The sequence below is a fragment of the Heterocephalus glaber genome, unplaced genomic scaffold, assembly GCF_053883595.1.
Source record: "Heterocephalus glaber isolate CG9 unplaced genomic scaffold, H.glaber_assembly_v1.0 deba00001724, whole genome shotgun sequence".
Taxonomy (NCBI): Eukaryota; Metazoa; Chordata; class Mammalia; order Rodentia; family Bathyergidae; genus Heterocephalus; species Heterocephalus glaber.
The window spans coordinates 4,602,891-4,628,867 of NW_028258435.1; the positions used below are offsets into that span (position 1 = coordinate 4,602,891).

A 25,977-nucleotide genomic window follows, 5' to 3' on the forward strand; every position below is an offset into this window, starting at 1 on the left:
TGTCCGCATCAGAGTCTGATCGTGAGTCAGTAAATTACGTCTGAACCACGGGGCCGGAGTTGCTGTCTCCCCCTCCCCGTAAGAGACCTCGGCCACCCAGACGCCGCCCGCGGGTGTCCTGAGGCCCCCAGTCCGAGCCCCAGAGCGTCTCGGGCAGCGCGGAGGCCGCTCCCGAGGGAGGACCCCCTAGTGCTTGGCGTCCGGGCAGCGCTGGGGGCACGGGCGGTTCACACGGGCCCGCAGGACAGCGCCGATTCGGCTCTGTTAGAACTGAGGACACGGCTCAAAGGACCAAGCACTTTATTATAACGAAATAAATACACTGTGTCTAACTCCTGCGAGATCTCTGCGAGTGGAGGTTCTGCCGGACTTCGGAGCGCCTTGGTTCTAGAGCGAGAAGCCGTAGCCTCAGCGGTGGCCCGCACTCGGGAAGCCCGGGCCGCCTAGTCCAGGAGGCTGAGGTCGATGCGGAAGTAGACGTAGGGGAAGTAGTCCTGGCTGCCGAGCTGCAGCCCCGGGATCTCCACCGACGCCTGCGGGAGGAGACGCGGTGGTGGCGTCTGCGCATGCGCACTTCCTGGCGCGCACTGGGCCTCGCGTGGCCGCCATCCGCTCACACGCGGGTGACTGGTGGGCTTTCCCAGCAGGCTGGCAAGTGCCTTTTCTGTCTAAGGGAAGCCGGCGGTGGGCTTTGTACCTACATCCAGGACACTCGCAGCCGCCACCTCGTCCAGATGCCGGAAGACCGAGTTCAGCACCTCCCTCAAGCGTTTGGTGGCGGACTTCTTGTGCGGCTGCAGGAGCACAGCCTGGAAGTTCACTGGCAGCCCGTACCTGCCGGACAGACAGCGAGGAGCGGGAAGTGGAAAGGGGAAGAGCTAAGGAAGGAAACCTCAAGCGGGTGTGATGCGCACGCCTGCTGTGCCAACACTCAGGAGACTGAGGCAGCGGGATCACAGTTTCAAGCCCAGCCTGTGCAACAGCAACTTAAAAGACCCTTTCTCCGAAAAAATTTGAAAAGGGCTAGGGATGCAGCTCAGTGCTGAAGCCTTGGGTTCAATCCCCAGGACGGGAATTTAAAAAAGAAAAACTCAGGCAAAATGTCAAGGTTGCAGGTGAGTCTAAGGACCAGCTCTGGATAGAACAGGCTGTGGCAGCACAGGCTGACCCTGCTGATGGTGACAGCCACAACCAAGGCTGAGAAGTCACCCCTGGGCCACTGAGGACCATTCCACGGGGGCATTAATGCTGGACGGAGGTGGCGGGACTGAACTTGGTGATCCCCATGCATGGCAGACTCAGCTCTGCTGTTTTTCTCTACTACAAGAAAGCATGCAGGGCGTGGTGATGCGTGCCTGTCATCCCACCACTTGGGAAGCTGAGGCAGGAGGATCGCTGGGAGTTCAAGGCCAGCCTGGGCTACATAACAAGACCCTGTCTCAAAAACAGAAAAAAAGCCGGGCCCTGCCGTGGCCATGAGTGCAGGGGGAACCTGATCCACAGATGACCCTGACTCCCAGACACACACCTCCCATCCTCACTTCCTGTGAAGAATCCCAGGAACGCAGAGTTTGCCATGAGATCCGCAAAGGTGGGGGCAGTGGATGGGGGGTGACCGCAGGTGCACATGGGATCTGACTGCCCCACCTCGTGGTTCCCTTCAGCGTGGGGCTCCCCTTTGCACCCCGGGATCCTTAGGGCACCAAGCAGCCATCCCACGTGGTGGCGTGGGCTGGGCTTGGGAACAGAGGTGGCACCCTAACTTCCCCATGAGGCCCCCAGACCCTCACGCTGCTCCAGACAGCCCGTCACCCTCACTTGGCCTTCAGCCTGGCCACCCACCGGTCACTGCTGAGCCCCCTGCAGTGGACCAGGGCCTCTGTTCCACCCTGGAAGAGACTAGTGGCAGTGGCTGGCCCCACCCAAGCCGCTGCCCAGCTCCCTGATCTCGGAGGCCACCTGGGGGACAGGTCCTGTCTCCTTCCTTCCAGGAGGTCCTGACATCTATTGTGCCTACTCCACGGGGCCTGACGCCCAGCTGGGACAGCCGCCACCTCTGCCCTCTGCTCTCCCTGCTCACGGCCTGTGACATCTGCTCGCCTGACCCACACCCAGCTACCTGGCCAGCTACAGCAGCCTGCCGCTCACCAGCACCCATCCTGTCCGAATCTTCCCAGAACTGGAATTGAACCTGGGACCTCTGCACTGAGCTGCATCCCCAGCATTTTTATGTTTTGAGACAGAGTCTCCCTAAGTCACCAAGTTGCCCGGGCTGGTCTCAAACTTGTGATCCTCCTACCTCAGCCTCCCAGAGTGCTGGGATCATAGGCCTGTGCCACAGGGCCCAGTGTCTGTCCTATGAGCCGGGGAAACAGGAGCACAGTGGGAGGGAGGTGGCCGGGGCTGGGACAGCCCACCCTGGGGACACCCCACCGGCACCTGAGCACGGACTCCACGAACACCCTGAGGGCCTTGATATGGATCCAGGCAGTGAAGGCCTCACTGAAGTTCACCTTGAGCCAGCGCAGCAGTGGACCCTGCAGAAATGAGGACCACGTGACCCTCCCGGCCACTCGCCGGGCAGGGAGGACTCGGGTGGAGGGGTCGCCGAGGAGCTGCAGAAGCACCAGAGAGGGAGCCATGGGGAGGCTCAGGACTGAGGCGTCCTGCACAGCCACCAGCGCATGCTAAGGGCCACCAAGGCCCAGGGCGGAGGCCTGCAGCCCCTGACTGCCGCCCCGTGCCAGTCCTCTGGGGCAGCCGCCTGTCACCAGCTCCAGCCACCGCAGCCAGGGCACAGGCACCTGGCTGGCAAGCACCGATCCCTGCAGGAGGGTGACCCTAGAGAAGGCGGATCCCGGCTCCTAGAATGTGAGACCTCCAAAGCCCCAAGAGACCCTGGAAGTGCGGAGACGTGTTGCACCAAAGCCACCTGCACGGCAGAGATGCGAGCCGGGGACCCAGGGCTCCCGGAGGGGCTGCTTACCTCACCCTCGCCCTCACTCTCTCTCTCTCTGTCGGGCTGCCCCGCAGCGAGCCTAGTGGGGCTCCCTAGTGGGGCTCCCTTAACCTTGTGGTCCCGGGAGATGGATGATCCCTTTTTAAGAGTAACACAGGAATTTTGCTAAAGGTACAGAAATGATTTATTAATCGTCCGGCAAACACGCATCACAATATACAGAATCATTCTTGTGGCCCCAGGAAGGAAGCTCAGGCGGCCAGGCCACAGCCTGGCTTCCGATGCCAGGGCAGAGCCATCGGGTGCGGGCTCTGGGCCCCTCGCCTGCGCCCCGCCTGGCCTGGGTTAGGGCCCCGTCCGGGGCACACAGAGGCAGCACTGGTCTCCAAGGGAAGGGCCCCGTCTGCAGAGCTGTCCGCCTGGGTGGCCATGGTGTCGCCACACCCAGCCGCAGTGCATTCACCATCGCCTGGGCACGCCATGCAGAGGGCCGCACAGGCATGCCGTCCGGCAGCGCACCCTTTCCCACCGCTCAAGTAGGGAAACAGGGCACTTCCACCCGGACCATCCTGGGACCTAGCCCATCACTTCAGTTGCCAGGTAACAAGAAGGATGCAGGAAGCCTCGATGGTGGTGCATGTTTGTAATCCAGAGGCTGAGGCAGGAGGATCCTGAGATCAATGCTAGCCTCGAGAGCGGGCTCAGAAACCCACCCTAAAGACTGGATGCAAGGTGCTGGGCTGTGTCGGCTTCCAGCCAGGCCAAAGGGGGACAGCATCTCAGGACACCGGGATGGGGCTGCCCCCAGCTGGTTGGGGGTCCATTTTCCGCCTCCAGGAGGCTCCCCCAGACCCTGCCGGCCAGTCAGCCCCATGTGGCAAGTAGCAGGCTCCTGTGTGGCACTGACCTGCAGGGGTCAGGCAGGGGGCGCCCAAGGGCTCAGTTCACCACTCCTCTGGGTGGGGCCCTCGGCTGGCCCTGTCACCTCTGGGGACCCCTGCAGGGCTTGGGGTCAGGTAAAGTCTGGACTGAAAGGAAGCAGGGGAGGGACGGCCCTGCCTGGGCTGCCGCTCTGCTCCAAGGACCGGACACTCAAGGACACAGTGCCCCTCATCCCCAGGAGCCTCGGCCCAGCAGTCTGCGTGTGGATGCTCTGGGGAGGGGGATCAACGTCCCCCCATTAGAGCCGGGCCCTGCAGCACATGCCTGTAATCCCAGCTACTCAGGAGGCTGATGCAGGAGGATCACAAGTACAAACCCAGCTTGAGCAATTTAGCAATTTGATGAGACCCTGTCTCAAGGGGAAAAATAAAAAGGGCTGGGGATGCAGCTCAGTGTGAAAGCCCTGGGTTCAATCCCCAGTACTGCAATACTGCAACAACAACGAAAAATCCCTTGAAGAACCTGATGGCAGGTCCCAGGGTGGGGCACCCTCCTGAGGGGCGGGGCTTCTCCATGGGGCCCAGCAATACAGAGAGCTGGAGGCAAACGTGTTCATCCCGGGGGCCCAGCAAACCCTCAGCCGCTGCCAGAAGCACTCCAGCAGCCCTTGTCCCAGCCTCATCCTGGTGGCTGTTTGCGCAGCCACTTCTGGGGACACCGAGCACCTTCCACCCCTGTGCCCTCCTCTCCCTGCTTTCTGAGCCTGGAAACCATTCCTAGGAGCCGCTGAGCGACTGTCCCCAAACTACACTGTTCATGCTTCAAAAACAGGCATCCGGCGGGGCATGGTGGCACATACTTGTATTCCCAGCACTCAGAAGGCTGAGGCAGGAGGATCACCATGAGCTCCTGGCCAGCCTGGGCCCCGTAGTGAGGTCAAGGTCAACCTGGACCACATAGTGAAACCCTGTCTCAAAAAAACCAAAAGTGAGCATCCAGTTTCTCTCCCTCGTGAGCTCGGCTGCTTGCTCCCCAGTGTCCCCAGCCCCGTTAGTGTGTAGGTGGCTGCGGCGGGAAGTGGCACGGATAGGCACCCACTCACTTCTGAGAACGCTGGAGAGGTAAACACAGGTGCTGCGATGCTGCAGAAGCCACACAGCCAATGAGATCAGTGGCCACAGACTCTGGTTGCCCCAGAGAAAACTGCAGGTGACAAACCCTTCTGGGGACAGGCCCAAGTGGGGTACGGTGTCACGCTGTCCCCAGACACAGCTGTGGTGGCTCCAAGAGAGCCCAGGGGATAAAGGAGACCCTGAGCTGGGAGGTGGCACCTGGGAGGGCTCCTGTCCCGAGCCCCAGAGGGGCGCTGCTCAATAGGACCACCCAAGCCCTCTCGGCTACTCACATACTGCTGCTTCTTGTCCGACAGCAACCTGGTCATCTCTTCCCTCTCTTTCTTAATTTCTTTCTCATCATAGTAAAACTCACGAACCATGAACCTTCAAAGAAACAAACAACCACGGTCACCAGGAAGCTTCCAGAGCCCTAGGGAGGCTGAGGCAGGAGGATCACTGCAAGTTCAAGGCTAGCCTTGCACTATGTAGCAAGACCCTGTCTCAAAAAAAATAAAAGAAGAAAAAAAGCTGCCAAGGGGACAGGATTTCCCCGCAAGGGGGCACATACTGTCCATTCCACCATCTCCCCACAGTGCCGGAGCCTTACTTGTTCTCTTTGGCTTTGGTTTTGAAATCATCCATCACTCTCCGGAACAGCGTCACGGTGAAGAGGCCGCCCTCGGGGTCCTCTGCAATCAATCTGTGTGGGGAGAAGTTTGTTCCCTGAAGCAATCCCCAGGGGCACTGGGCCAAGCCCTGAGAGGGCTGGTCCTGCACACGGAGCCTCCGGGTCCCCAGGTTGCTGGCCCATGCTCGGGACCCCATATCCCTATTTCTTGGCTGGCTGCGTGCAGCTGGAGCTGCCCTGGGGCTGCTGCTCTTTGGGCCTCAGGTGACCGCAACCAGACCTCTGCTGTCCCGAGCACCATGTGGCTCAGGCTGGGCCCCCCCCCGCCCCCGGTCCTGGTCACTGCAGCCAAGCCCTCGTGTCCCTGACCTGATGGCTGTAACAACACAGGACAGATTCCTGGGGGCAGAAACGACTCCACCAGCTCCACACCACCTCCAGTGTCGGAGTCCTAATGGGATTGCGTTCCCTGGGTGCTCCACATAGTTGAGGTTCCCAACACCACAGGAGCTTCTGGGCCTGGGGGTCCAGGCATCTCTGAGACCCACTGGCCACCTCGAACCTGGGAGCCCTCACACCCATGGATGTGTGAATGTGGGTGTGTGACCTGGTCCTCTCTCCTGTTTCTTTGTTGTTTTTCTGGTTTGTTTTGAGACAGGGTCATTCATGTACCCCAGGCTGGCCTTGAACTCACAGTGATCCTCCTGCCTCAGCCTCCTGAGTGCTGGGATCACCGCCACATGAAGCTCAACCTCTCTTGTTTCCTGGAGCCACACCCAGAGGAGCCATCCCCGGGCTCCAGGTATTTCCAAATGGTCAGCCCAGGTGCCCCAACCCCAGCATCCCAGCCCGGCCTCAGCCTCCTGGGACAGCCAGGGACACTGGTGTGGCACCAGCTCCTCCTCCCTGCAGAGGCTGCTGTGCGTGCCGGCACCTCCCGTGACCTGGGGCTGACTGTCCTGTCCTGCACCCCTCACTGAGCTCCAGTGGCCACCTCCTAGCAGGGAGAGGCCCTGCGCCCCTGCCCTGTGCCCCAGGCAGCAGCTGGGTGGGGACGGAGGAGGGGCTGTATGCTGCTGAGCGGGGAGACCCCTCCCAAAACCTCACAGTTAAGCTGGGTGCAGTGGCGCATGCCTGCCAGCCCAGCATGCCAAGAAGCTGAGGCAGGAGGATCCCCAAGTTTGAGCCCTGTCTCAATAGCAAAACCCTGTCTCAAAAGGTAAAAACATTTTTAAAAGGGCTTGAGATGTAGCTCAGTGGGAAGGCCCTGGGTCCCTTCCCTAGTACTGGAAAAACAGAAACAAAAACCCTCAAAATTCCCAAGCATTTCAGATGCCCAGAAAAGGGACCAAGGATAACAAACACCCCCAGATCCACTACCCAGCTGGGGACGGCCACACTTGTCACTGGGTTGAGACCCCACGATGGCCTGCCACGCTGCACTCCTGCCCCAGGTCCCAGCCATCCTGACAACGCTGCTGTTCATGGCCCCTCAGCAGCTGCCGTCCTCACCGTGCCGGTGACCCAGATCCCAATCCCCACTGCTGCGTGTAGCTGAGAATTGCGTCTCAGCTGTGTCTTCGATGGACCTACTCCTTGCTGGTCCAATTATTTCCTTCAGCACCAAGCTGCTTCCTCCGCTCTTTGTAACTTTTCTCTTTTCCACTTTATTTTGAGCCAGGCTCTTGCCAAGTTGCCCAGGCTGGGCTCAAACTTTTGATCTTCCTGCCTCAGCCTCCCAGAGCACTGGGATAACTGGTGTGCACCAGCTGTTCCCTCTTGTCATTTTGCACAGATCCGCTGCAGGGTACAGTGGCCACACTGTGGGGACCAAGGCTGACTGGGGTGTCACTTACTTGGTCGACCGAGGTACCACCATGTCCGAGAGGGATTCGTAAGTCTTCTGCCACTGTGCGTAGCTGGCCCTGTGGGAAGACAGTCACTTTCTGAGGGCCGAAGTGCGGCAGGGATGTGACTAGAACAGCCCCCAGCATCCCCCAGGCCAGGGACCCCGTACAGGGACGTTGTCAGGGGGCAGAGACGCCACCGTCCTCTGCTCTGAGCAGGAGGCCTAGACACTGACACCTGGCTCTCCCTGGTCCACGTACTTGGGGACAATGACCAGGAGGGTGACCAGGTATTCGGAATCCAGCACGAAGTCCTCCTTGCTCACGATGTCACTCAGTGTCCGTGTGAAGAGGTTCCCCCTGCAGAGCAGCGGGACACAGCCTGTGACAGCAGGAGGCTCCCCTTCCCACAGCCTGGAGACGCCAAACGCTGAGGACGGTGGATGCAGGAGCCCAGGACATGGTGGAGCCCCCTCACCACGTATTCCAGGCTGGCCTTGAGCTCAAGGTGAGCCTCCTGCCTCAGCCTCCCGAGTGCTGGGATAACTGGTGTGCCCCACCACCCCTGGTCACCAAAGATTTTCCCAAGTGACCGTCACCGGGCTCTGTGCTGGGGCCAGAGCTGCCGCCCCCTCCCCTCGGGGACAGGGAGCTGGTAGAACCTCAGTCACCATCACCAGTCCCTCGAGGGGCTGCCAAGTCCCACACCTCGGTGACCCAAGCTGCCCGGGGCTGAGGGAGGGGACCTCAGGTGGCAGTAGCAGCTGAAGGTACTCAGATGTCACCACAGCGGCCAGCTCTCGAATCTGTGCAGCCACCCCAGCTAGGTCTAATTCTGGGTCACTTTACAGAGCTTTCCGTCCAGCAGCTGGGGGCGTGGGGGACGGGCCCCGGGAGCGGCCTTGCGGGCCCCAGGCTGGGCCTGAACAAAGCACGTGGTGTTCGCATCTGGGTCAGGGCTGCCGTGTGGGCCAACACAGCTAGTGTCCAAACACCGTGGCCACCAGGACACGGCCAGCACCCAAGGCTGATGTGGCACAGATGGGGGCTGGGACCGAGCCTGAGGGCTGTGGCATCAACACAGTGCTTCCCTCATGAATACCTCCGAGAACAGGCCTGTAATCCCAGTGCCCAGTAGGCTGAGGCAGGAAGGTCTCAGGCCCAGGCTACACAGTGAGATCAGGGCCAGCCTGGACTGTATGGTGAGACCCTGTCTCAAGACACCAAAACTACAGCAAGGTGCCCGTGAGGCCCCCAGAGGGCATGGCACTGCTGGGGTAGCAGCTGCCCTCCTGTACCAGCTCGAGGGGCTACACACGTGGACCTCTTCTCCAGGTTCTCCAGCGCCGTCTTCAGTGCACTATAGGTGGCTGTTCGTGATTTCAGATCTGCTTCAATCTGCGCAAGTTGCTGTGTTAAAGAAACAGCTCAGGTGACAAGATTGAAGGGGCCGCTAGGACTTTTCTAAATGGTCGCCGAGTGTCATGTGTCAAGGGGGCCCCAGAGGTCCCCTGCTTCTCCCTGCATGGCAGCTTCCGGCCCTTGGGCAGTGCCTGGGGGGCGGAGGTGACACCAGCAGGAGGGTCTCACCCAACCTGGGCACCGTGATCTAACAAGATTCTCAAGATCAAAAGCATGTTCTGCCTGCCTTGGGCCCAACAGCAACTTCCGGTCACAACCAGCTGGGCCCTGCTTTGTGAAAAAAGGTTTGTACTTTAAAAGAAAAACAAAAAAAACAACCTGCCTAGCACATGCAAGGGTCCAGGCTCAAGCCCCAGCCCTGAAAAAAAAGGAAAGAAAAGGAGAATAAAAACCACTGCTTATTCTTAATTTTCTGATTCCCCCATAGAGGAGTCCACAGCTGCCGGGGATGCTGGGAGAAGGGAGCAGGCTCGGAACCTCAAGGCCCCGACGCTGCCAGGCCCGCAGCCATCCCAGGGCCCGAAGCAGCGCTCTGTGCTCTTGGCAGGCCTTGCGCATTGGTACCTCCCATGACACCGCAGCTGCTGCGGGTCCTAGGGATGCACCGTAACCCCTCACTGTGTCCTCATTTGAAATCTCCTTGGGGCCGAGAATTTAGCTCAGTGGTGCCGCTGCCTGCCTCACCACCGCAAGGTCCTGAGTTTGATCCCTGGTACCAAAAGAAATTTTTTTAAAAGGACTAAAAATGAAATCTCCTTGTGGCCAGCGGAAGCAAGAGAGTCAGGCACCTCGGGACACTATCAAAACCAGGGTCCCTGGGCCGGGAATTTAGCTCAGTGGTTTCGGCTGCCTGCTGCACAAGCACAAGGACCCGAGTTCAATCCCCGGTACCAAAAAACAAAACAAAACAAAACAAAACCAGGGTCCCTAACTGGGCAGGTGATGCACAACTGTGACCCCAGCACTCCAGGCTGCGGCAGGAGGGTTGCAAGTTGGAACCCTGCCTGGGTGACTTAGGGACTTATTAAGACCCCGCCTCAAAGTAAGAAATAGGAAGGGCTGGGAATGGAGCTCCCTGCCAAGGCCCTGGGTTAATCCCAAATGCTGCCAAAAAACCAAAGCAGATCAAGCTCCCCACCCCTGCTCCAGCCATCAGCCAAGTCCCTCCTGGCCCCCGACAGGACCAGGATGGAAGCCAGGCCCCTGCTCCTACTCGGCTGCCCTGTGTGCTCCCCCTGGGTCCCAAGCAACTGAGCCGGTCCAGGGCAGGGCGGGGCGGGGCCGCCCCAGAGGCCGAGTGGGACTCGCCGGGCAGGGTGTCCCTGAGGGCCCTCCAGGTCATGGCACCTGTTCTAGGAGGCGCCAGGCTGTGATGCAAGTGTTGCCCGGGCCACATCCGGATTCGGAGCCTCCCCCGCCCGCTCCCCGATGCTGGGCACCCAGAAGCCCTCGGCCCCCCTGAGCCACCTGCCCCATGGGACCCTGAGAGCAGGGTGGCTGTCTCCCTGCCAGGCTGCAACTTTCTCTCCAGCCGCTGGGCCAACAGCAGATGGGGCGTAGCTGGTGCATTGCAGAGTGAGAGGGACAGGTGTCAGAAATGGCCCGCAAAGCTGGGCACAGGGGTGCGCACCTGTCATCCCAGCACTCTGGGAGGCTGAGGCAGGAGGCCTGGAAGTCGGAGCCCAGCCCGGGCAGTGCAGCAATCTAATGAGACCCTGCCTCAAAATAAAAACAGGGCCAGGGAGGAGCAGGGCAGCTGCAGCAGACAGGACCCAGGGTCTCCAAGCAGAGCTGGAGCCTGGCCTCCGCCTGGCTGCTGCAGAGCCCGGCGCTGTGTCCCCACCTCAGGGCCCGTGTCCGCTCTCACCTTTGCCACTGTGTCCACCACACTGACCAGCGTCTGCTTGGTGGGGTACTTGGCCATGTCCCATTCGAAGTGGCTCACGAAGGACGTCAGGTTATCTGAGGGGCACAGACACACTCAGCGAGGGTCCCACTCTCCCTGCTGGGCTCCCGCTCACACCCGGGCCGCAGCAGGGAGAAGCGGGGCCCGCCCCTGCGTGGCCACCAGCCCAACCCCAAGCCCTCCCCAAAGCACGCCACAGCCAAGGGAGGGCACCGAGGCGGGCACTTCTGTCCCCAGTCCGGCTCCACTCTGCACGCCCAAGGGACCCGTTGCACCGGAGACCACCCTGGCGCCATCCTGAAAAGGCCCCACTTCTGCAGTCGTCTGAGCCACGCTCCCTGCTGGTCATCACTTGGTGTTTTGTTTTTGGCAGCATTGGGTTTTGAACTCAGGGTCTTCACACTGAGCTACATCTGCAGTCCTTTTTATTTTTTATTTTGAGACAGTCTCAAGAAGTCCCTAAATTGCCCAGGCTGGGCTCCAACTCGTGATCCTTCCACCTCAGCCTCCCGAGTGCTGGGATTTTAGAGAAGGCATTTTCCGGGCTGGGGATTTAGCTCAGTGGTTCCACCGGCTGCCTGGTAAGCACAAGGTCCTGAGTTCAATCCCCGGTACCAAAAAAAGCAAGAAGGCATTTTCTGCTCGAGGCTTTCTGTGTGCGCCTCCAGCACGCGTCTCTGCATGAAGCAGGGGACACAGGGGCATCCTCCCAGTGTCCCTGTCTCCAAAACCAAATGAAACCGCCACCCTTGGGGTCAGGGGTTTCTGACCCTGTCGCACCCACTGTGGGGCTGGGAGAACCCGGACTTGAGGTCAGCGGCCGCACAGGGAGGCTCAGCGGCCTCACGGGTTTAAGTCAGCCTTTGCACCAGAGAGCTGGGCACATGCACCCCATGCCTGCTCCCTTCCAGTCAGCTCTGTGCACGCTTCCAGAGCGCTGAGGACATAGGCCAGGTCCACCACTGTCTCCCCTCTTCCTTCTCTCCTTCTTGAGGTGCAGTCTCACTCTGCTAGCCAGGCTGACCACCCCTGGGCTCCAGAGGTCCTCCTGCCACACAGGGCACAGGGCAGGTGACACCCAGACTCCCAGGTTGCTGGCTGGGCAGAGGGCAGAGGCCAGCCTGGGATAAGGCTGATGTGGGGACCAAGGCCCCAAGTAGAACCTGGAAACCAAAGAGGACTCAGGGGGCCTGGGGGACACAGACCGGACACCCCCGGAGGCAGGAAGTGCCTTGACATCACACAGGATGCTGGGCTTTGCAGCAGGGGACATTTACTGCCCGTGTCCTGTGGGCCAGGACTGTGACTCATCCCATCTAATTCATCCTGCACCCCACCAGGGGCTGCTACTGTGTCTGGGAGGAGCCAGCACAGGAGGGTGCCCTGCACCCCATGACTAAAGGAGAAACTGCACCGGGTGTGGTGGTGCACACCTGTCATCTCAGCACTCAGGTGGCTGAGGCAGGAGGATCACCGAGAGTCTGAGGCCAGCCTGGGCTACATAATGAATTCAAGCCCAGCCTGGACTCCACAGCGAGACCCTGTCTCAACAAACAAACAAACAACCAAACAATCAACAACAGAACAAACCCCAGGTGGCATGCAGCACTCATGGGAGAGGCAGGGTGACAGGAGAAAGACAGGGAAGGAAGGAAACAGTAATTTGTGTTGCGTGGGTGTCGGGACTGAGCTGCGTGGTTGTCACTCAAGGAGCCGTGGCGACCTGACCTCTGAACCCCACAACCAGACATGTGCACCACAAGGCACCCAACAGCGTGCAAGGGACCCCACCTACGCTTTAAACACTTCATTTTCTCCTTCAAACCTGCAATGTAAGAGGTGCAGTTATTAGACCCCGGAGACCCACAAATCCAAGGTCCCGGCATTTCCACGTGTTGACTTCAGGCAGCAAATAAAACACTCCTCGTGTGTCTGGGAAGGACAGGAACATGGACCTACCCGTGTTCCATGCGTAACAAATGACTGGAATTTTAAATATATATGGCCTCGTTTTCAAGAAACATGCAGTCACCTTAACTATCCCCGCAGATAGTCAGACATTTCATTTTCAAGTTTCCAGAGTCCCTGAGCTCTGTGTGTTTGTGTGCATGTGTGCAGTGCTGGGACTGAACAAGGACCTTGGCACTGAACAGCATGTCCCCAGCCCTTTTTTGTTTCATTTTGAGGCAGGTTCTCACTAAGTTGCCCAGACTGGGCTTCAACTTATGATCCTCCTGTCTCAGCCTCCTGAGTGCTGCGGTGATGGCTGTGCGCCACCACACCTGGCTTTTGGGCTGTGCATTTTACATCCTTTCAAAGGGGATGGACACAACTGGTGCCCGAGTCATCACTGGGACCTAGAGGCATCTGCTCTCTGCACAGGGGAGGGGAATTCTGAATGGGGATCGGGGCAGAAGGCTTTGGGGGCCGGATCCCCGAGATTGGCTGCTTGGGATTTTGTATGGTGGGGGAGGTGCTGGGGCAAACAGCAAAGAGCCTGGGAATGGACGCCCTGGGGCCCCATCATGTCCAAGCTCACTGAGGAGCTCAGGGACAGGGTAAGGGGCGCCACACACTAGCCAGGTGTGGTGGCACACGCCTGCCATCCCAGCACTCAGGAGGCTGAGGCAGGAGGCCTGGGCTGCATAGTGAGTTCAAGGCCAGCCTGAACTACACAGTGAGACCCTGTCTCAAAAAACCAAAAGGAGGGCCAGGGATTTAGCTCAATGGTTTCACCGCCTGCTGCACAAGCACAAAGACCCGAGTTCGATCTCTGGTACCAAAAAAAAACAACAACCAAAAGGAAAAAACCCACATGCCCTGCAAAGAGGCAGCAGAGCACAGAGCTTAGAAAGGGAGCTGCATCCAAGCTCAACTGTGCTAGCAGAGTACACGGACACTTCCGGGACCATGGAGGTGACCCAGGGACAGCACCCTGGGCAAGCCCACCTCCATTAGCCAGAAGGTTCTCCTGCACCTTGCCCTCGGAGTCCTCCATGACGTCTGCCACGGTTTGTGCCATTCGCTTTATGAGGCTGCAGAAAGGGAAGAGAGAATCCTGGGTAAGAAGAGCAGAAGGGCCACAGAAAACCCGCATACACAGCAGGCAGAGCAGGGAGCCTGGCACTTGTGTGGACGTCAATGGGGGTCTGTAGGAAGAGACTTCCAAGTGTTAACAGTCACCAGGTAGCTGGAATCTCAGCACTCTGCGAGACTGAGGCAGGAGAATCTCAAGTTTGAGTCCAGCATGGGCAAGACCCTGTCTCAAAATAAAAAATAAAAAGGTCTGAGGATGTAGCTCAGTAGAACCATAGAGATGAGAGAGAGAGGGAGAGAGAGAGAGAAAGAGAGAGAGACTTCAAGTGTTAACAGCCTCTGAACCAGTAATTCCACTTTGGGGAAACTTTCTTAAGGAAACAGGAAAACCAGAAAAAGTTTTCTGAATACAGTGATGCTCTTAGTGCTGGTGCTAACTGTAAAACATTGGAAACAGCCAGAAGATTCAACAATAGGGAATTGTTCAAGGGAGTGGTGGGAGATTCAGCAGTGGGACTGTTAGGCAGCCCCTGAAAGCTGGGTCTACAGAGAACTGTGTTACAACGTCAGGGAAACTGAGACCCGGCCAGGCTTCGCCAGGGGCAGACGTTCCTCCAAGCGACACTGTCTGCTATGACCTGGTACTGCTCTTACAGCGGAAAAGTAAAACTCCAGTCTCTGGAAAAAACACTGAAGCCAGGCATGGCTGTGCACGCCTGTCATCCCAGCACTCTGGGAGGCTGAGACAGGAGGATCACAAGTTCAACTCCTACCTGGCCAATTTAGTAAGACCCTGTCTCAAAATAAAAAGTAAAAAAGGCTGGGGATGTAGGTCTGTGCAAAGGCCCTGGTTCAATCCCCAGTCTATAAACAAATAAATAACTGTAAGGCCGAAACCTGCTCCTATGGTTCAAGGTGGAGTCAGGCTGGGTGCTCAACTCACCCCAAGTTCAATATCTGTGGCAGAAGGGCTGGGATAACAAGTGTGCACCACCATGCTTGGCTAAAAATCTACAAAGGGTTTAACACATGGATTTTTTTTAGGGGTTTTCTTGTTTTGTTTTTTAGTTTTTTGAGACAGGGTTCCGCTGTGTAGCCCAGGCTGGCCTCAAACTCATGGTGATCCTCCTGCTTCAGCCTCCCAAGCGCTGGGATGACAGGCATGCACCATCATGCCCAGCCATATGGATATTTTGATCCAAGAATTTCAGTTGCAGGAATTTCTCTTTCTGCTAATCCCGGCTCCAGGCCTTCAGCACAAAGTGCCATGTGACTGCAGACAAAAAGCCACTTGTGTCACCCATAAGGGAGCTGCCAGATCTAATGGACCACCGGGAAGTCTCTAAAGACAATGAGGATGGTCCCTATGTGCTGCCTTAAAAGGACAGGATCACTGGGTGGGGGATTTAGCTCAGTGCCTCTGCACCTGCCTTGCAAGCGCAAGGTCCTGAGTTTGATCCCTGGTACCAGGGTAAAATAAAAAGGATATCCTCCCAGAGCAAAGAAGAGCAGGCTGTACACACGCTATCTACAGTTACCATCACATCTTTGCAAACAACAAAACAAAAAGCCCCATACCTGCTTGTCTATCCAGAGAGAAGTCTGGACCTATTGGCCCCACATTGGAGACACAGTCCTTGGGGTTGTGGGATTCCCGAGGTCAAATATGGGTTTGGGTTTTTTTTGGAGACAAGGTCTTGCTGTGTAGTTCAGATGGGCCTTGAACTCACTTACTAGCCCTGGCTGGCCTCAAACTTGGCAGTGATCCTCCTGCCTCAGCCTCCTGAGTGCTGGGATCACAGATGTGTGCTGCCACGCCCAGCTTGTCTCACAATTTTAAGACAAGGGGCCAGGGATGGAGCTCAGTGCAAAGCCCCAGGCCCCAGGTCACTTAGCTGCTGGCCACAGCTCCACCCAGCGCTGGCCCCTCCTGGCCCCACAGCTGTGCTCGTCAGAAACGTGACCAGAGAGTGGGGAAGTGGCTTTGTTTATAGAAAAACAGAGCCCCTGAGGTTCTCGAGGCCCCCAGCACCAAGCTTTAAAAGCCAAGCCTGCCTTGCAAGTGCAAGGTCATGAGTTCGATCCCTGGTATCAGGAAAAAAAAAAGATTAAAGGTCAAGCTTGACCTTGAGACCTCAGAGACCAAACTTCCCCAGTCACTCAGAAGAAGATCTCTGAAGCCACGTGAGGATTTTAAGCAGGAGAACCGTGTGTCACTGTGCAGTTATTGTTCTGGGTTTTTATTTTGGGGTGTGGGGAGTTACGGGGAGTTGAACCAGGGCCTTCACACTGAGCTACAACCCCCGCCCTTTTTAAATTTTTATTTGGAGACAGTCTTGCCAACTCACCTAGGCAGAACTCAAACTTGGATCCTCCTGCCTCAGCCTCCCAGAGTTCTGAGATTCGGTCAGCAGGTGCTGGGGTGGGCAGAGGTAGGGGCCCCTGGGAGAAGCTGGAGTTCTTGGGGTGGGGAGGGCAGTGTGAAACAGCCACCGTGTGGGGACAGCCACGTGAGACCTAGGCCCATCGAGTCTTTACAGAGCACGGCTGGCACCCAGCACACAGGTGTCTGCTTCCTGTCCGGTCACTGAATCCAACAAAATGTCCCCATACTGTTCCTGTGTGACCTTCCTGCATAAACAGAGAGGCCAGGGGCTTCCTCTTTACAATATTCACACTCAGAGAGTGACCTGTGATCAGCCAACCCTCAGGTGACCATGCCAGAAGCAAACCTAGCACTCGGGAGGCTGAGGCAGGAGGATCACTGCCAAGTTTGAGGCCAGCCTGGGCTATACAGTGAGACCCTGTCTCAAAAAAACAAGAAGAAAAGAAAAGAAAAAGCCACCAGCATCCCATAAGACAGGTGAGATGCTTGCCCAGGGGCCATCAACAAAGCTCTGCAGAAACCCTGGAGGCCTCAGTGAGCCCTGGGATGGAAGACTGCAGCCCCTGCCAGGACGGGAACATGGAAAGCACCCAGACTCTGAGAAGCAGCCAGGAGCTTTTTTTAAAAAGATAAAATCATTGGGTTCCTCCGCTGTGCATGGATGGTGGCATAAACCCTGGGTATAGGAGAGGCAGCACAAAAGAAAAAAATCCAAAAATAACAACAAGGAGCTTGTCAGCAAAGCTGCCTCGTGGCTATATGGAAAAACACACAGGTGCCCAGGTAAATAAATAATAAAAGGGCAAGGAAACAATACCCCTGCTGAGTCCTGTCCCAGCCCGCGCCCTGGGCACGGTGGTGTGGACAGGTTTACGCTGCCCAGGTTACAGACCCAGGTTACAACCCTTTTATTTATCTCATAACACTGGAGGATTTTCAGGTTTTTATTTTTTGGATTACAGAACAGAGGGCCTCTGCACTGGGCTATGTCCCTAGCCCTTTGTTTATTTTTGAGACAGGGTCTTACTAAATTGCTAAGTTGCCCAGGCCTGAACGTGTGATCCTCCTGTCTCAGCCTTCCAGAGTGCTGGGATGACAGGTGTATGCCACCACACCCAGCTATGCATCTCGTATTTTAAATCCCAGACACCTGGCCCTGAGAGCAGATCAAAGTTAGAAATAACAACTTTTGGTGCTAGAACCCATTATTTTTCTTTCTTCTGATAGGAGAGTTCTTGGGAATACACACCTATGAGGAAAACTAGAACAATGCACAGTGGTTGCCATTCTTACCACACCTACTCCCGCTTTGCAAAAACATGTTAAGTTGCACAGGTTCTGCCTTTCACAATTATAGCTTCCGCCTGCTTGTGTGCATGTCCTTTCTCTTCCTTTTTCTTTTCTTCTTTTTCCCCCCAGGTCTGGGGATTGAACCCAGGGCCTTCACACTGAGCTACAATCCCAAGCCTCTTTTATGTTTTATTTTAAGACAAAGTCTCACTAAATTGCTAAGCTGCCTAGGCTGGGCTCAACTTTGAATCTTCCTGCCTCAGCCTCACAGAATGCTGGGATTACAGATCTGGACCAGGAGGCCCAGCTTGGTTTTTTTCTTAAACATCTGCTACACCACTCTCAAAGGCAACTGTTGCAACAAACATGCACAGAACTGAACAACAATATCTCTTGAGAAGAAAGTAACAAACAAAAGGAAGGAAGCTAAAGTGGAAACAGTAACAATAGCAGGAGATTCCTGAGTTGGAAGGGGCTGTAGAAGGAAGAAAGTTAAAGAACTCTTCACCAAGGCAGCCCACCGATGGAGAAGACAGGCCAAAGAAAAGACAATGCTAAACAGAGCCCAAGGCAGTGGCACAGGACTGTAATCTGCGCACTCTGGGAGGCTGAGGCAGGCCGATCTCATATTTGAGTCTCGACTGGGAAACTTAGTGACTTAGTGAGACCCTGTCTCAAAATAAAAAATAAAAAGGGTTAGGTTGTAGCTCAGAGAGAAGGCCCTGGGTTCAGCCCCGGTGCTGGGGAAAAGCAAGAACTCGGGAGAGCTTCAGTTCCTCCACCCAGCGCAAGAACAACTCCCCATTCTGCACCTAACTGAACAGCCCCTGCACTGACTGGATCAGAGCTGCCTGAGAGAATACACAGCAAACACCAGCCTGACTCAGGGCACCTGCCAGGCCCTGGGCTCAGCCTGCTGGTGCTGAATTAGGCAGTGTGGTGGGTATCTGTCTTCTCAGTCAGACCCGAGTGACACTGGGTCCAGAGAACTCTGTGTGCCCCTGCAGTCCCTGAGAGGCACGGACACTGTGGGGCTTGTTGCTGTTGTTGTTGTTTAGAGACAGAGTCTTACTGTGTAGCCCCTGTGGAGATCCTCCTGCCTCAGCCTCCCAAGTGCTGGGATCACAGGCCCACACCACTATGCCTGGCTCACACCCTGGCATTTCATGCTACTTGGAGGGATAATTATGTCCAGAAATGATCCCTGTTATTTCACTTTACAGAGGAGAATGCCAAAGGTTAGTTTTATCCTCAAAGCTTGTGGCGTGGCCAGCTCCTTGGTCCAGCATTGCACACAGAGCAAAACATTTCTAGCCAGACTTGGTGACACACACCTGTCATCCCAGCACTTGGGAGGCTGAGGCAGGAAGATCACCATGAGTTCGAGGCCAGACCAGGCTACGTAGTGAGACCTTGTTTCAAAAAATTAAAAACAGTGCATACTAAAAACATTATGGCAGCAGTTGTCTCTGGGTACAAAATTATAGGTGATCCGTATTTTCTTTTCATGCTTTTCTGTGATCTATAAATGCTTCCCAATGATTATTCATCAAATTTATAATAATGTTGGAAAAAAGAAATGCCATTTTAAGCCTCTAGATAGCCTCATACATTTTTGGTGAATGTGTGAATGGGAGAAACTCTCAGAAGAGCAGCATGGATGCATCCACAAAGTTCTGCATATGCAGGCTCTGACCTGACATTTCCACCGCGCACGCGCACGCGCATGTGTGTGTGTGTGTGTGTGTGTGTGTGTGTATGTCTGTGTGTGTGTGTGTGTGTATAGTACTGGGGATTGAACCTGGGACCTTCAAACTGAGCTAAATTCCCAGTCTTTTATTTTAAATTTTTTATTTTGAGACAGGGTCTTGCTAAGTTGATAAGTTGCCCAGGCTGGCCTCAAGCTCACAGCAATCCTCTTGCCTCAGCCTCCTGAGTGCTGGGATTTCAGCTGTGCGCACCCATCCTTACCCACTGTTTATAATAGCAAAGGATGGGCTGAGGATTTAGCTCAGTGGTGCCACCGCCTGCCTTGCAAGCGCAAGGTCCTGAGTTTGGTCCCCAGTACCAAAAATTAATAATAATAATAATATCAAAGGACAGGAAAAAGAACTATCTCACAACAGAGAAGTCAAATAAACACAGGCACATCTGTTCTAGTTAGAAGACAGCGTGTGATAGTGACAGGCATACAATCCCAACAGATGTTAAGACAAGGAAAGCAAGACACAGAATCCATGCTATCATTTGCCTAAAATTATCTTTAAGACCACACTCATATTTATTTGGATAGGCCTCTCTGGAAGGCTTGCCTCACAATAGCATTGCCCACAAAGAGGAGAAATGAGCAGGGCATGGTGGTGCACACCTGTCATCCGAGCACTCAGGAGGCTGAGGCAGAAGGATCACCGAGAGTTTGAGGCCAGCCTGGGCTACAGAGCAAGGCCCTGTCTCAAAAATAAATAAATAAATAAATAAAATAAAAATGCTTCCTGCAGTTAACAAAATAATAAGGGACCCAGCGTGCACCCACAGACCCTCAACCACCAGCACGAGCTTGATTTTTTCCCCTGTGGTTCCAGGGATTGAACCAGAGGGCCTCTACCACCAAGCTTCATTCCCAGCTCCATTTTTTTTTTGGTACCGGGGATAGAACTTGGGACCTTGCGCTTGCGAGGCAGGTGGTGGCATCACTGAGCTAAATCACCAGTCCTCCAGCTCCATTTTTAAAGAGAGGATTTCTCTAAGTTTCCCAGGGCGTCTTGGATCTTTCAATCCTCCTGCCTCAGCCTCTCAAGCAGCTGGGACTGTAGGCATGCGCCACCATGCCAGTGTCACCTGCTCTGTGTGCAGCTCTGGGACCAGGTTAGAGAAGTCCATCCCTGGGTTCAGCCCAGCAAGGGGCCGTGTCCCCTAACAAGGCATTCCTCCTTGTGTGCAGTAAACAGAGAGTGTTTTACCTTTCAGCAAAGGTATCGAGTTTCCCCAGCTCATCGGAGAGACCGACCAGTGAATCCAAGGTCCCCACCTGGGAAAGCAAAAGGAAGTTAGAGGCTCCTGCTGTTGAAGCCTGGGCGTCATTTCAGCTCCGGGGTGGGACCCTCGCATCATCCACACCTGGACAGACTGGGCTCAGCTGCAGAGCCATCACCAGGGGAGGACTGTGTCCAGCTCAAACCCAGGCTATTTCTTTCCATAGCCAGACAGACAGACCAAAAAGCCAATTAGCAAGGTATGTATAATCTCTGCCAGGCGTGGTGGTGCACAGCCGTAATGCCAGCACTCAGGAGGCTGAGGCAGGACGATTGTTGAAAGCAGTTCAGGGCCAGCTTGGGCTACATAGTGAGACCCTGTTTCAAACACACCCACACACCCACACACACACCCACACACACACACACACACACACACACACCTCAAGCCTGTCTTCTCCAAAACAGTCCAACCTTCCTGTTCTTTTTTTTTTTTTTTTTGAGACAGGGTCTCGCTATGTAGTCCAGGTTGGCCTTGAACTCACTATGGAGCCCAGGCTGGCCTCGAACCTCGGCGATCTTCCTTCCTCAGCCTCCTCAGTGCTAGGATGAGGCTGGGAGGGGCCTTGTGAAGTTTCTTAGTGTGGAAAGACTGCAAACCCCACTGAAAGGTGTATTCCCAGAGCCAGAGAGGAGCACCGGCTGCCCAGTGAGTCCTCTACTCACGTGGGAAGTCCACGTTAGGACAGGCAGGAGGCAGCCCAGTGGGAGGGAACCAGCGTGGGGGGCTCTGGTTTAATCTGCAGGGCCACCTCACTCCCCCAAAGTACATACACAGTGGCAAAGCCCACAGACCGCTACCCAGAGAGGCTGCTACCTTTTAAGTAAGGTAATTTTAAGCTTTTTTTTTTTTTGTATCAGTGATTGACTGCACTGTGCTGCATCCCCTACCTTTTTATTTTGAGACAGGGTCTTCCTAGGTCTTGGACTCAAACTTATCCTCCTGCCTCAGCCTCCCAGGATTCGGGGATTACAGGCTTGTGCCACCACCATGCCTGGCAACTATACACAACCTTGGGCAAGGCTGTGTCACAGCCCTAGTGATCTGGTTCGTAAATGCCACAATTACATGGGGCTGGGACTTGAAGCTCCAACAAGACCATCAACTTTGCCCAGCACCTGCAATCTCAGCAGGGAGGCTGAGGCAGGAGGATGGCCATGAGTTCGAGGCCAGCCTGGGCTACACAGCGAGACCCTGTCTCAAATAAACCAAAATTCCCCAGCTCAGGTTTGGCCAATTCCTTTCTCCTTGGCTTCCCAGAGCAAGCGACCTTTGTCCTCTGCCCTGCGTCCTGCTCTGTCCCCCCCAACCCCTCACCTCTGTTCTCCTCCGGGAGTTTTACCTTGAAGTCGGGAATTGAGAACTTCGTGTTGTGGGACAGGTTGGATTTGGAGGTGACCGTGTTCATCCTTTCCAGTGCTTGTAAATTTTCCTTATCTCCAGGGGCCGAAATTAGCCAAAATTCAGACATGCTTCCTTCTGGTCCTCTTACCTGGGTACTGGGTGGAACCAAGACACAAGCACAAACAGAAACAGGAGAGAGAAGTGTCAGGGATCTCCATTCCCTCACTACTCTCTGCCCTCCAGATTAACCCTCTCGAAACCAAGCGTGGTGGTGCATACCCGTCATCCCAGCGCTCTGGGAGGCTGAGGCAGGAGGATGGCAGGCTGGACCCCAGCCTGGGGAACTTAGCGAGTCTTTGTCTCAACATAAGAAATCTTTCTTAAAAGTGGTGGGAAAGGACTGGGGATTTAGCTCAGTGGTTCTGGTGCCTGCCTTGGAAGGGCAAGGTCCTGAGTTCGATCCCTGGTACCAAAAAAAAAAAAAAGAAAGGGGCCGGGGATTTAGCTCAGTGGTTTCGCCACCTGCTGCGCAAGCACAAGGACCCGAGTTCAATCCCTGGTACAAAAAAAAAAAGTGGTGGGAAAGATGGAGGTGGAGATGTAGCTCAAGGACGCTCATTTGTGCAAAGCAACTGTGCTTATTTATCTCACCGGGAAAGCCCGGGTCCCAGCAGCCCTTGCATCCTCCAACAGGGTGGCTCTGGGTGGTGCTTGGTTCTCCCTGTTCCAGACACAGCTGCTGCCCGACAGGACGAAGGGGATTCAGCCCTCGGGGGGGGGGGGCTGCAGGAAGGGTGCAGGACACGAGGGTGGGATTCTCACAGTAAGGTTGGCAGTTAGCTTAAAAGTCGACTCCAGGAGGATTTTTTTTTTCCGGATTGGGGATCGAACCCAGGGCCTCTGCTCTGAGCTGCACCCCCAGCCCTTTTTACATAATTTATTTTGAGGCAGGGTCTCACAAAATCTCTAAGTTGCCTGGGCTGGGCTCCAACTTGCGAACCTCCTGCCTCAGCCCTCAGCCTCCTGAGTGCTGGGTGACAGGCGTGCGCGACCACGCCCAGACAGGGCTCTCCTTTTTAAAAACAAGAAGGAAGCAGAGAAGGGGCCCTGAAGCCTGTTCCCCCTAGAGGGGCTACTCCGCGGGGCTGGGCGCCCTGTAGGCCTGGGAAGCTCATCCCCACGCGCGCCCACACCTGCCATGGCGCTGTCCCGCGGTGTCCCCGCCTGCGTCCTGAGAACAGCGCCTCCCGGCCCCGCGCAGCCCAGTCCCTCTCGCTCCCCCGGGGACAGGTGGCCCTACCCGGGTCGCCGGGGAGCAGTGTGAGCGCCGGGTGCCCCCGGAGAACCGTAGCCCCGGGTGGCCAGGCGCCCTCGGCCCCGCCTGGGATCCGCGCTTCAGGCGACCTTACCCGGGCTCGGGAGGAGCGCTCGGCGGGCTCCCGGGAGGCGGCGGCTTCGGCTGCCCCTTCCCGGCCCCGCTTTTTATACCGGCAGAAGCGGGCGGGGGGGAGACATTTGCATAGACACCGCCCGCGGGCGGGGACACCGCTGGGGCGGGGCCTGGACGCCAGGACCTGAAGGGTGGGAATGCAGATTGGGGGTGAGGGTACACATTGGGGTGCAGTTGCTGGATTGGGGGTGCCGGTGCCGATTTGAGGTGGGAGTGGGATTGGGGTGGGGGCGGGGCGAACCTGACCCATCCCCAGCCCCAGGACTTCGCAGAACCGACAGCGAGTGGAGACGCGGCCTCGCAGCCCCGCACCCCGTCCCTCAGCGCCGGCCGGATCTGGGGTCACCTGCGCCCGGTTGCCCGAAAAGTCGCCCCTCCCCGGGAATGGGGGTTTGGGGCTCACGCCCGGGCCAGGCCCGCCTGGGGTTCTCGGGCGAGAACTTTCCCCGCGTGGCAGTGCCCTGGCTCGGTCTCCAGGGCCACCAAAAGTAAACTAAAGTTGTGCAGTTTCAGATGTGCCGCTAAGGGTTACACTAAGATTTTTAGGGTTCGGTCAACAGTACCAATAGAGAAATCCAAATCGAGGTGTTGGTTGAACAGTGGTGTCAGTCTGTCCTGCTGAAATCAGCGGGAGAACCCCCGAAGTTAACCTGCAAATATTCGACCTAAAACAAAAACCCCGAGGCCAGGCAGGATGGCGCACACCAGTCATCCCGGAACCCTGGGAGGCTGAGGCAGGAGGATGCCAAGTTCCAGCCCAGCCTGGCCAAGCTGGTGACTTAGCGAGACCCTGCCTCAAACTAAAAAATAAAAAGGGCCGCTCCGTGTGAGGCCCCTGGGTCTAATCCCCAGTGCTGCCGAGAGAGAAAGCGCCCGGCGCCTCGGGGTGCGGTCCATGCCAAGCGCAGGAGAAGGTTCGGGGTCCTGCTCGCCAGGGGTCCCCGCTCTAGGAAGCGGGCGGTGACCTGTGCTTGCGCCTGCGTCCTGACCCCAGGGCGCGACCTCGTGCCCCTGCGGCAGCCGGGAGCCCGGCCGTACCCCAGGGCTCAGGGGGGCTCCAGGCGTCGCTGCCACGAGCTGAATGCGATTCCCCGCCCGCGGTTCCCCTCTCGCACCTGCCGCGCGGCGCTGTCCCTGAGACGCGTTAGTCAGCCCTGGCGACACCGCCCCAGGGAGGACACCTGAAACCCGGACGGGAACCAGCCCGCGCCGGAGGCTCAGGGCCCGGGCGGGGCAGGAGCGGCTGGGTCATCGGGGCTGGACAGGACGCAGCGGGGCAAAGGTGGGGCCAGGGGCAGCTGGAGACCCCAGAGCCACGAGTCAGCCCAAGCTTGGGTCCCTCTTGCTACCCCCAGCAAGCCGTCTGTGCAGCTGGCCCTTTGCGTCAGAGCAGAGCTGTCGACCTGACTTCTTGGAGATTGGGCGGCATGTTTTTTAAATTTAATTTTAATTTTTGTTTGTTTGTTGCATCAGAGTCTCACTATGTGGTCCAGGTTGGGCTTAACCTCATGGCAATCCTCCTGCCTCAGTCTCTAGAGTCGCTACACCAGTGGATGACATGGAAGTATCTCTGATTTTGCTTCTGGCGTCTTTCTCTCTATAAACCTGGTTTCCTCTAACCAGTTTTGTGAAATAAGAGTCAGAGACAGGGTGTAGCTCTGAGGCAGAGTACTCGCCTAGTGTATGCGAGTTCTTGTTTGATTCCCAAAATGGTAAACAACAACACAACCAAAAAGTTAGACAATAAATCCTGCAACCCAGTGAACAAAACGGTGAGAACCTATAGTACCTACCTTCTTCCAAAGCTTCCTACTCAAAATCAAAACTATTTTCCATTTTCAGTGCATTGGTTAATATTTTCCTGTATAATGATGGTTACTGTTGCAGGAGGTGCTTCAATTTTTACATATCACCTTTTTGCCTCCTTATAAAGGCAATTCTATGCTCATTTCCAAGATTTTGGAGCCCAGCGTGGTGGTGCACACCTGTGACCCCAGCACTCAGGAGGCTGAGACAGGTGGATCACCCAAGTTCAAGGCCATCCTGGACTACGTAGTGAGACTCTGCCTCAAAAAGACAACAAACAGACAAATAAGTAAAAGAATTTGGAAAATAGAAAAGCATAAGGAAGAAAGTAAAAATACTCGTTACTCCATGACTTGTGTATAACCACGATTAATATTCAAGTTCTCTTTGTTAATTTTATTGCATATTTGTAGACAGAGATATGGGCTTTTTGCGTAATTGAGATGATGCATTATACACCAATTTGGCATTATGCTGATTACTTTTTTTTTTTTTTTTTTTTGGTACCGGGGACTGAACTCCAGTCCTTGCGCTTTTGAGGCAGGCAGCAGAACCACTGAGCTAAATCCCTGGCCCTATGCTGATTACTTTTTAAGGATTAAAATTATTAATTGTATCTTAACTGTGAAGTGTAATTCAGGTTTATCAGCAACTGATCACAGCTAAGAAGGTGAGTCACCCACATGAGACACCTTGTTGGATAGGCTGGGGAGGGGGTGCTGGATGGCTGTTTCCACACATGTATTTATTGGATATGGGCAGACTTCCAGTTTTCCCTCAGGTTTTCGCTCTTTTGGGGGGGGGGTACTGGGGATTGAACTCCAGATCTTGCACTTGCAAGGCAGGCGCTGGAACCATCAAGCTTAAATCCCC

The 25,977-nt window shown here is 55.9% G+C and overlaps 1 protein-coding gene across 14 annotated transcripts; it reads right to left on the bottom strand.

The window, feature by feature from the left end:
- Positions 1 to 283: 283 nt before the first annotated feature.
- On the bottom strand, positions 284 to 23,376 carry Atp6v1c2 (ATPase H+ transporting V1 subunit C2). 14 transcript variants are annotated; one of them, XM_087199741.1, is made up of 15 exons: positions 23,258 to 23,376; positions 21,847 to 22,003; positions 20,432 to 20,499; positions 13,709 to 13,794; positions 12,555 to 12,584; positions 10,721 to 10,815; positions 8,750 to 8,841; positions 7,693 to 7,791; positions 7,441 to 7,509; positions 5,564 to 5,656; positions 5,247 to 5,340; positions 2,987 to 3,097; positions 2,440 to 2,537; positions 698 to 834; positions 284 to 533 (listed from the first exon to the last, which is right to left on the bottom strand). In XM_087199741.1, exons 2-15 carry the CDS (start codon positions 21,973 to 21,975, stop codon positions 409 to 411), a joined length of 1,326 nt encoding a protein of 441 aa, XP_087055867.1. In that variant the 5' UTR covers positions 21,976 to 22,003; positions 23,258 to 23,376; the 3' UTR covers positions 284 to 408. The 14 variants fall into 14 exon arrangements, 13 of the variants coding, with proteins under 13 accessions (XP_087055867.1, XP_087055868.1, XP_087055865.1 ...); XM_087199742.1 differs by having other exon boundaries at positions 702 to 834; positions 2,987 to 3,124; XM_087199739.1 differs by having other exon boundaries at positions 2,987 to 3,124.
- Positions 23,377 to 25,977: the final 2,601 nt, after the last annotated feature.

Excerpts from the sequence above, each read along its gene's own strand:
- Atp6v1c2 (XM_087199739.1), bottom strand. The coding sequence starts at position 21,975 with ATGTCTGAATTTTGGCTAATTTCGGCCCCTGGAGATAAGGAAAATTTA. Across the intron at positions 7,792-8,749 it reads AACCTGGAGAAGAGGTCCAC|GGGGAACCTCTTCACACGGA; the intron begins GTGTGTAGCCCC and ends GCTGCTCTGCAG. Across the intron at positions 5,341-5,563 it reads ACCAAAGCCAAAGAGAACAA|GTTCATGGTTCGTGAGTTTT; the intron begins GTAAGGCTCCGG and ends GTTTCTTTGAAG.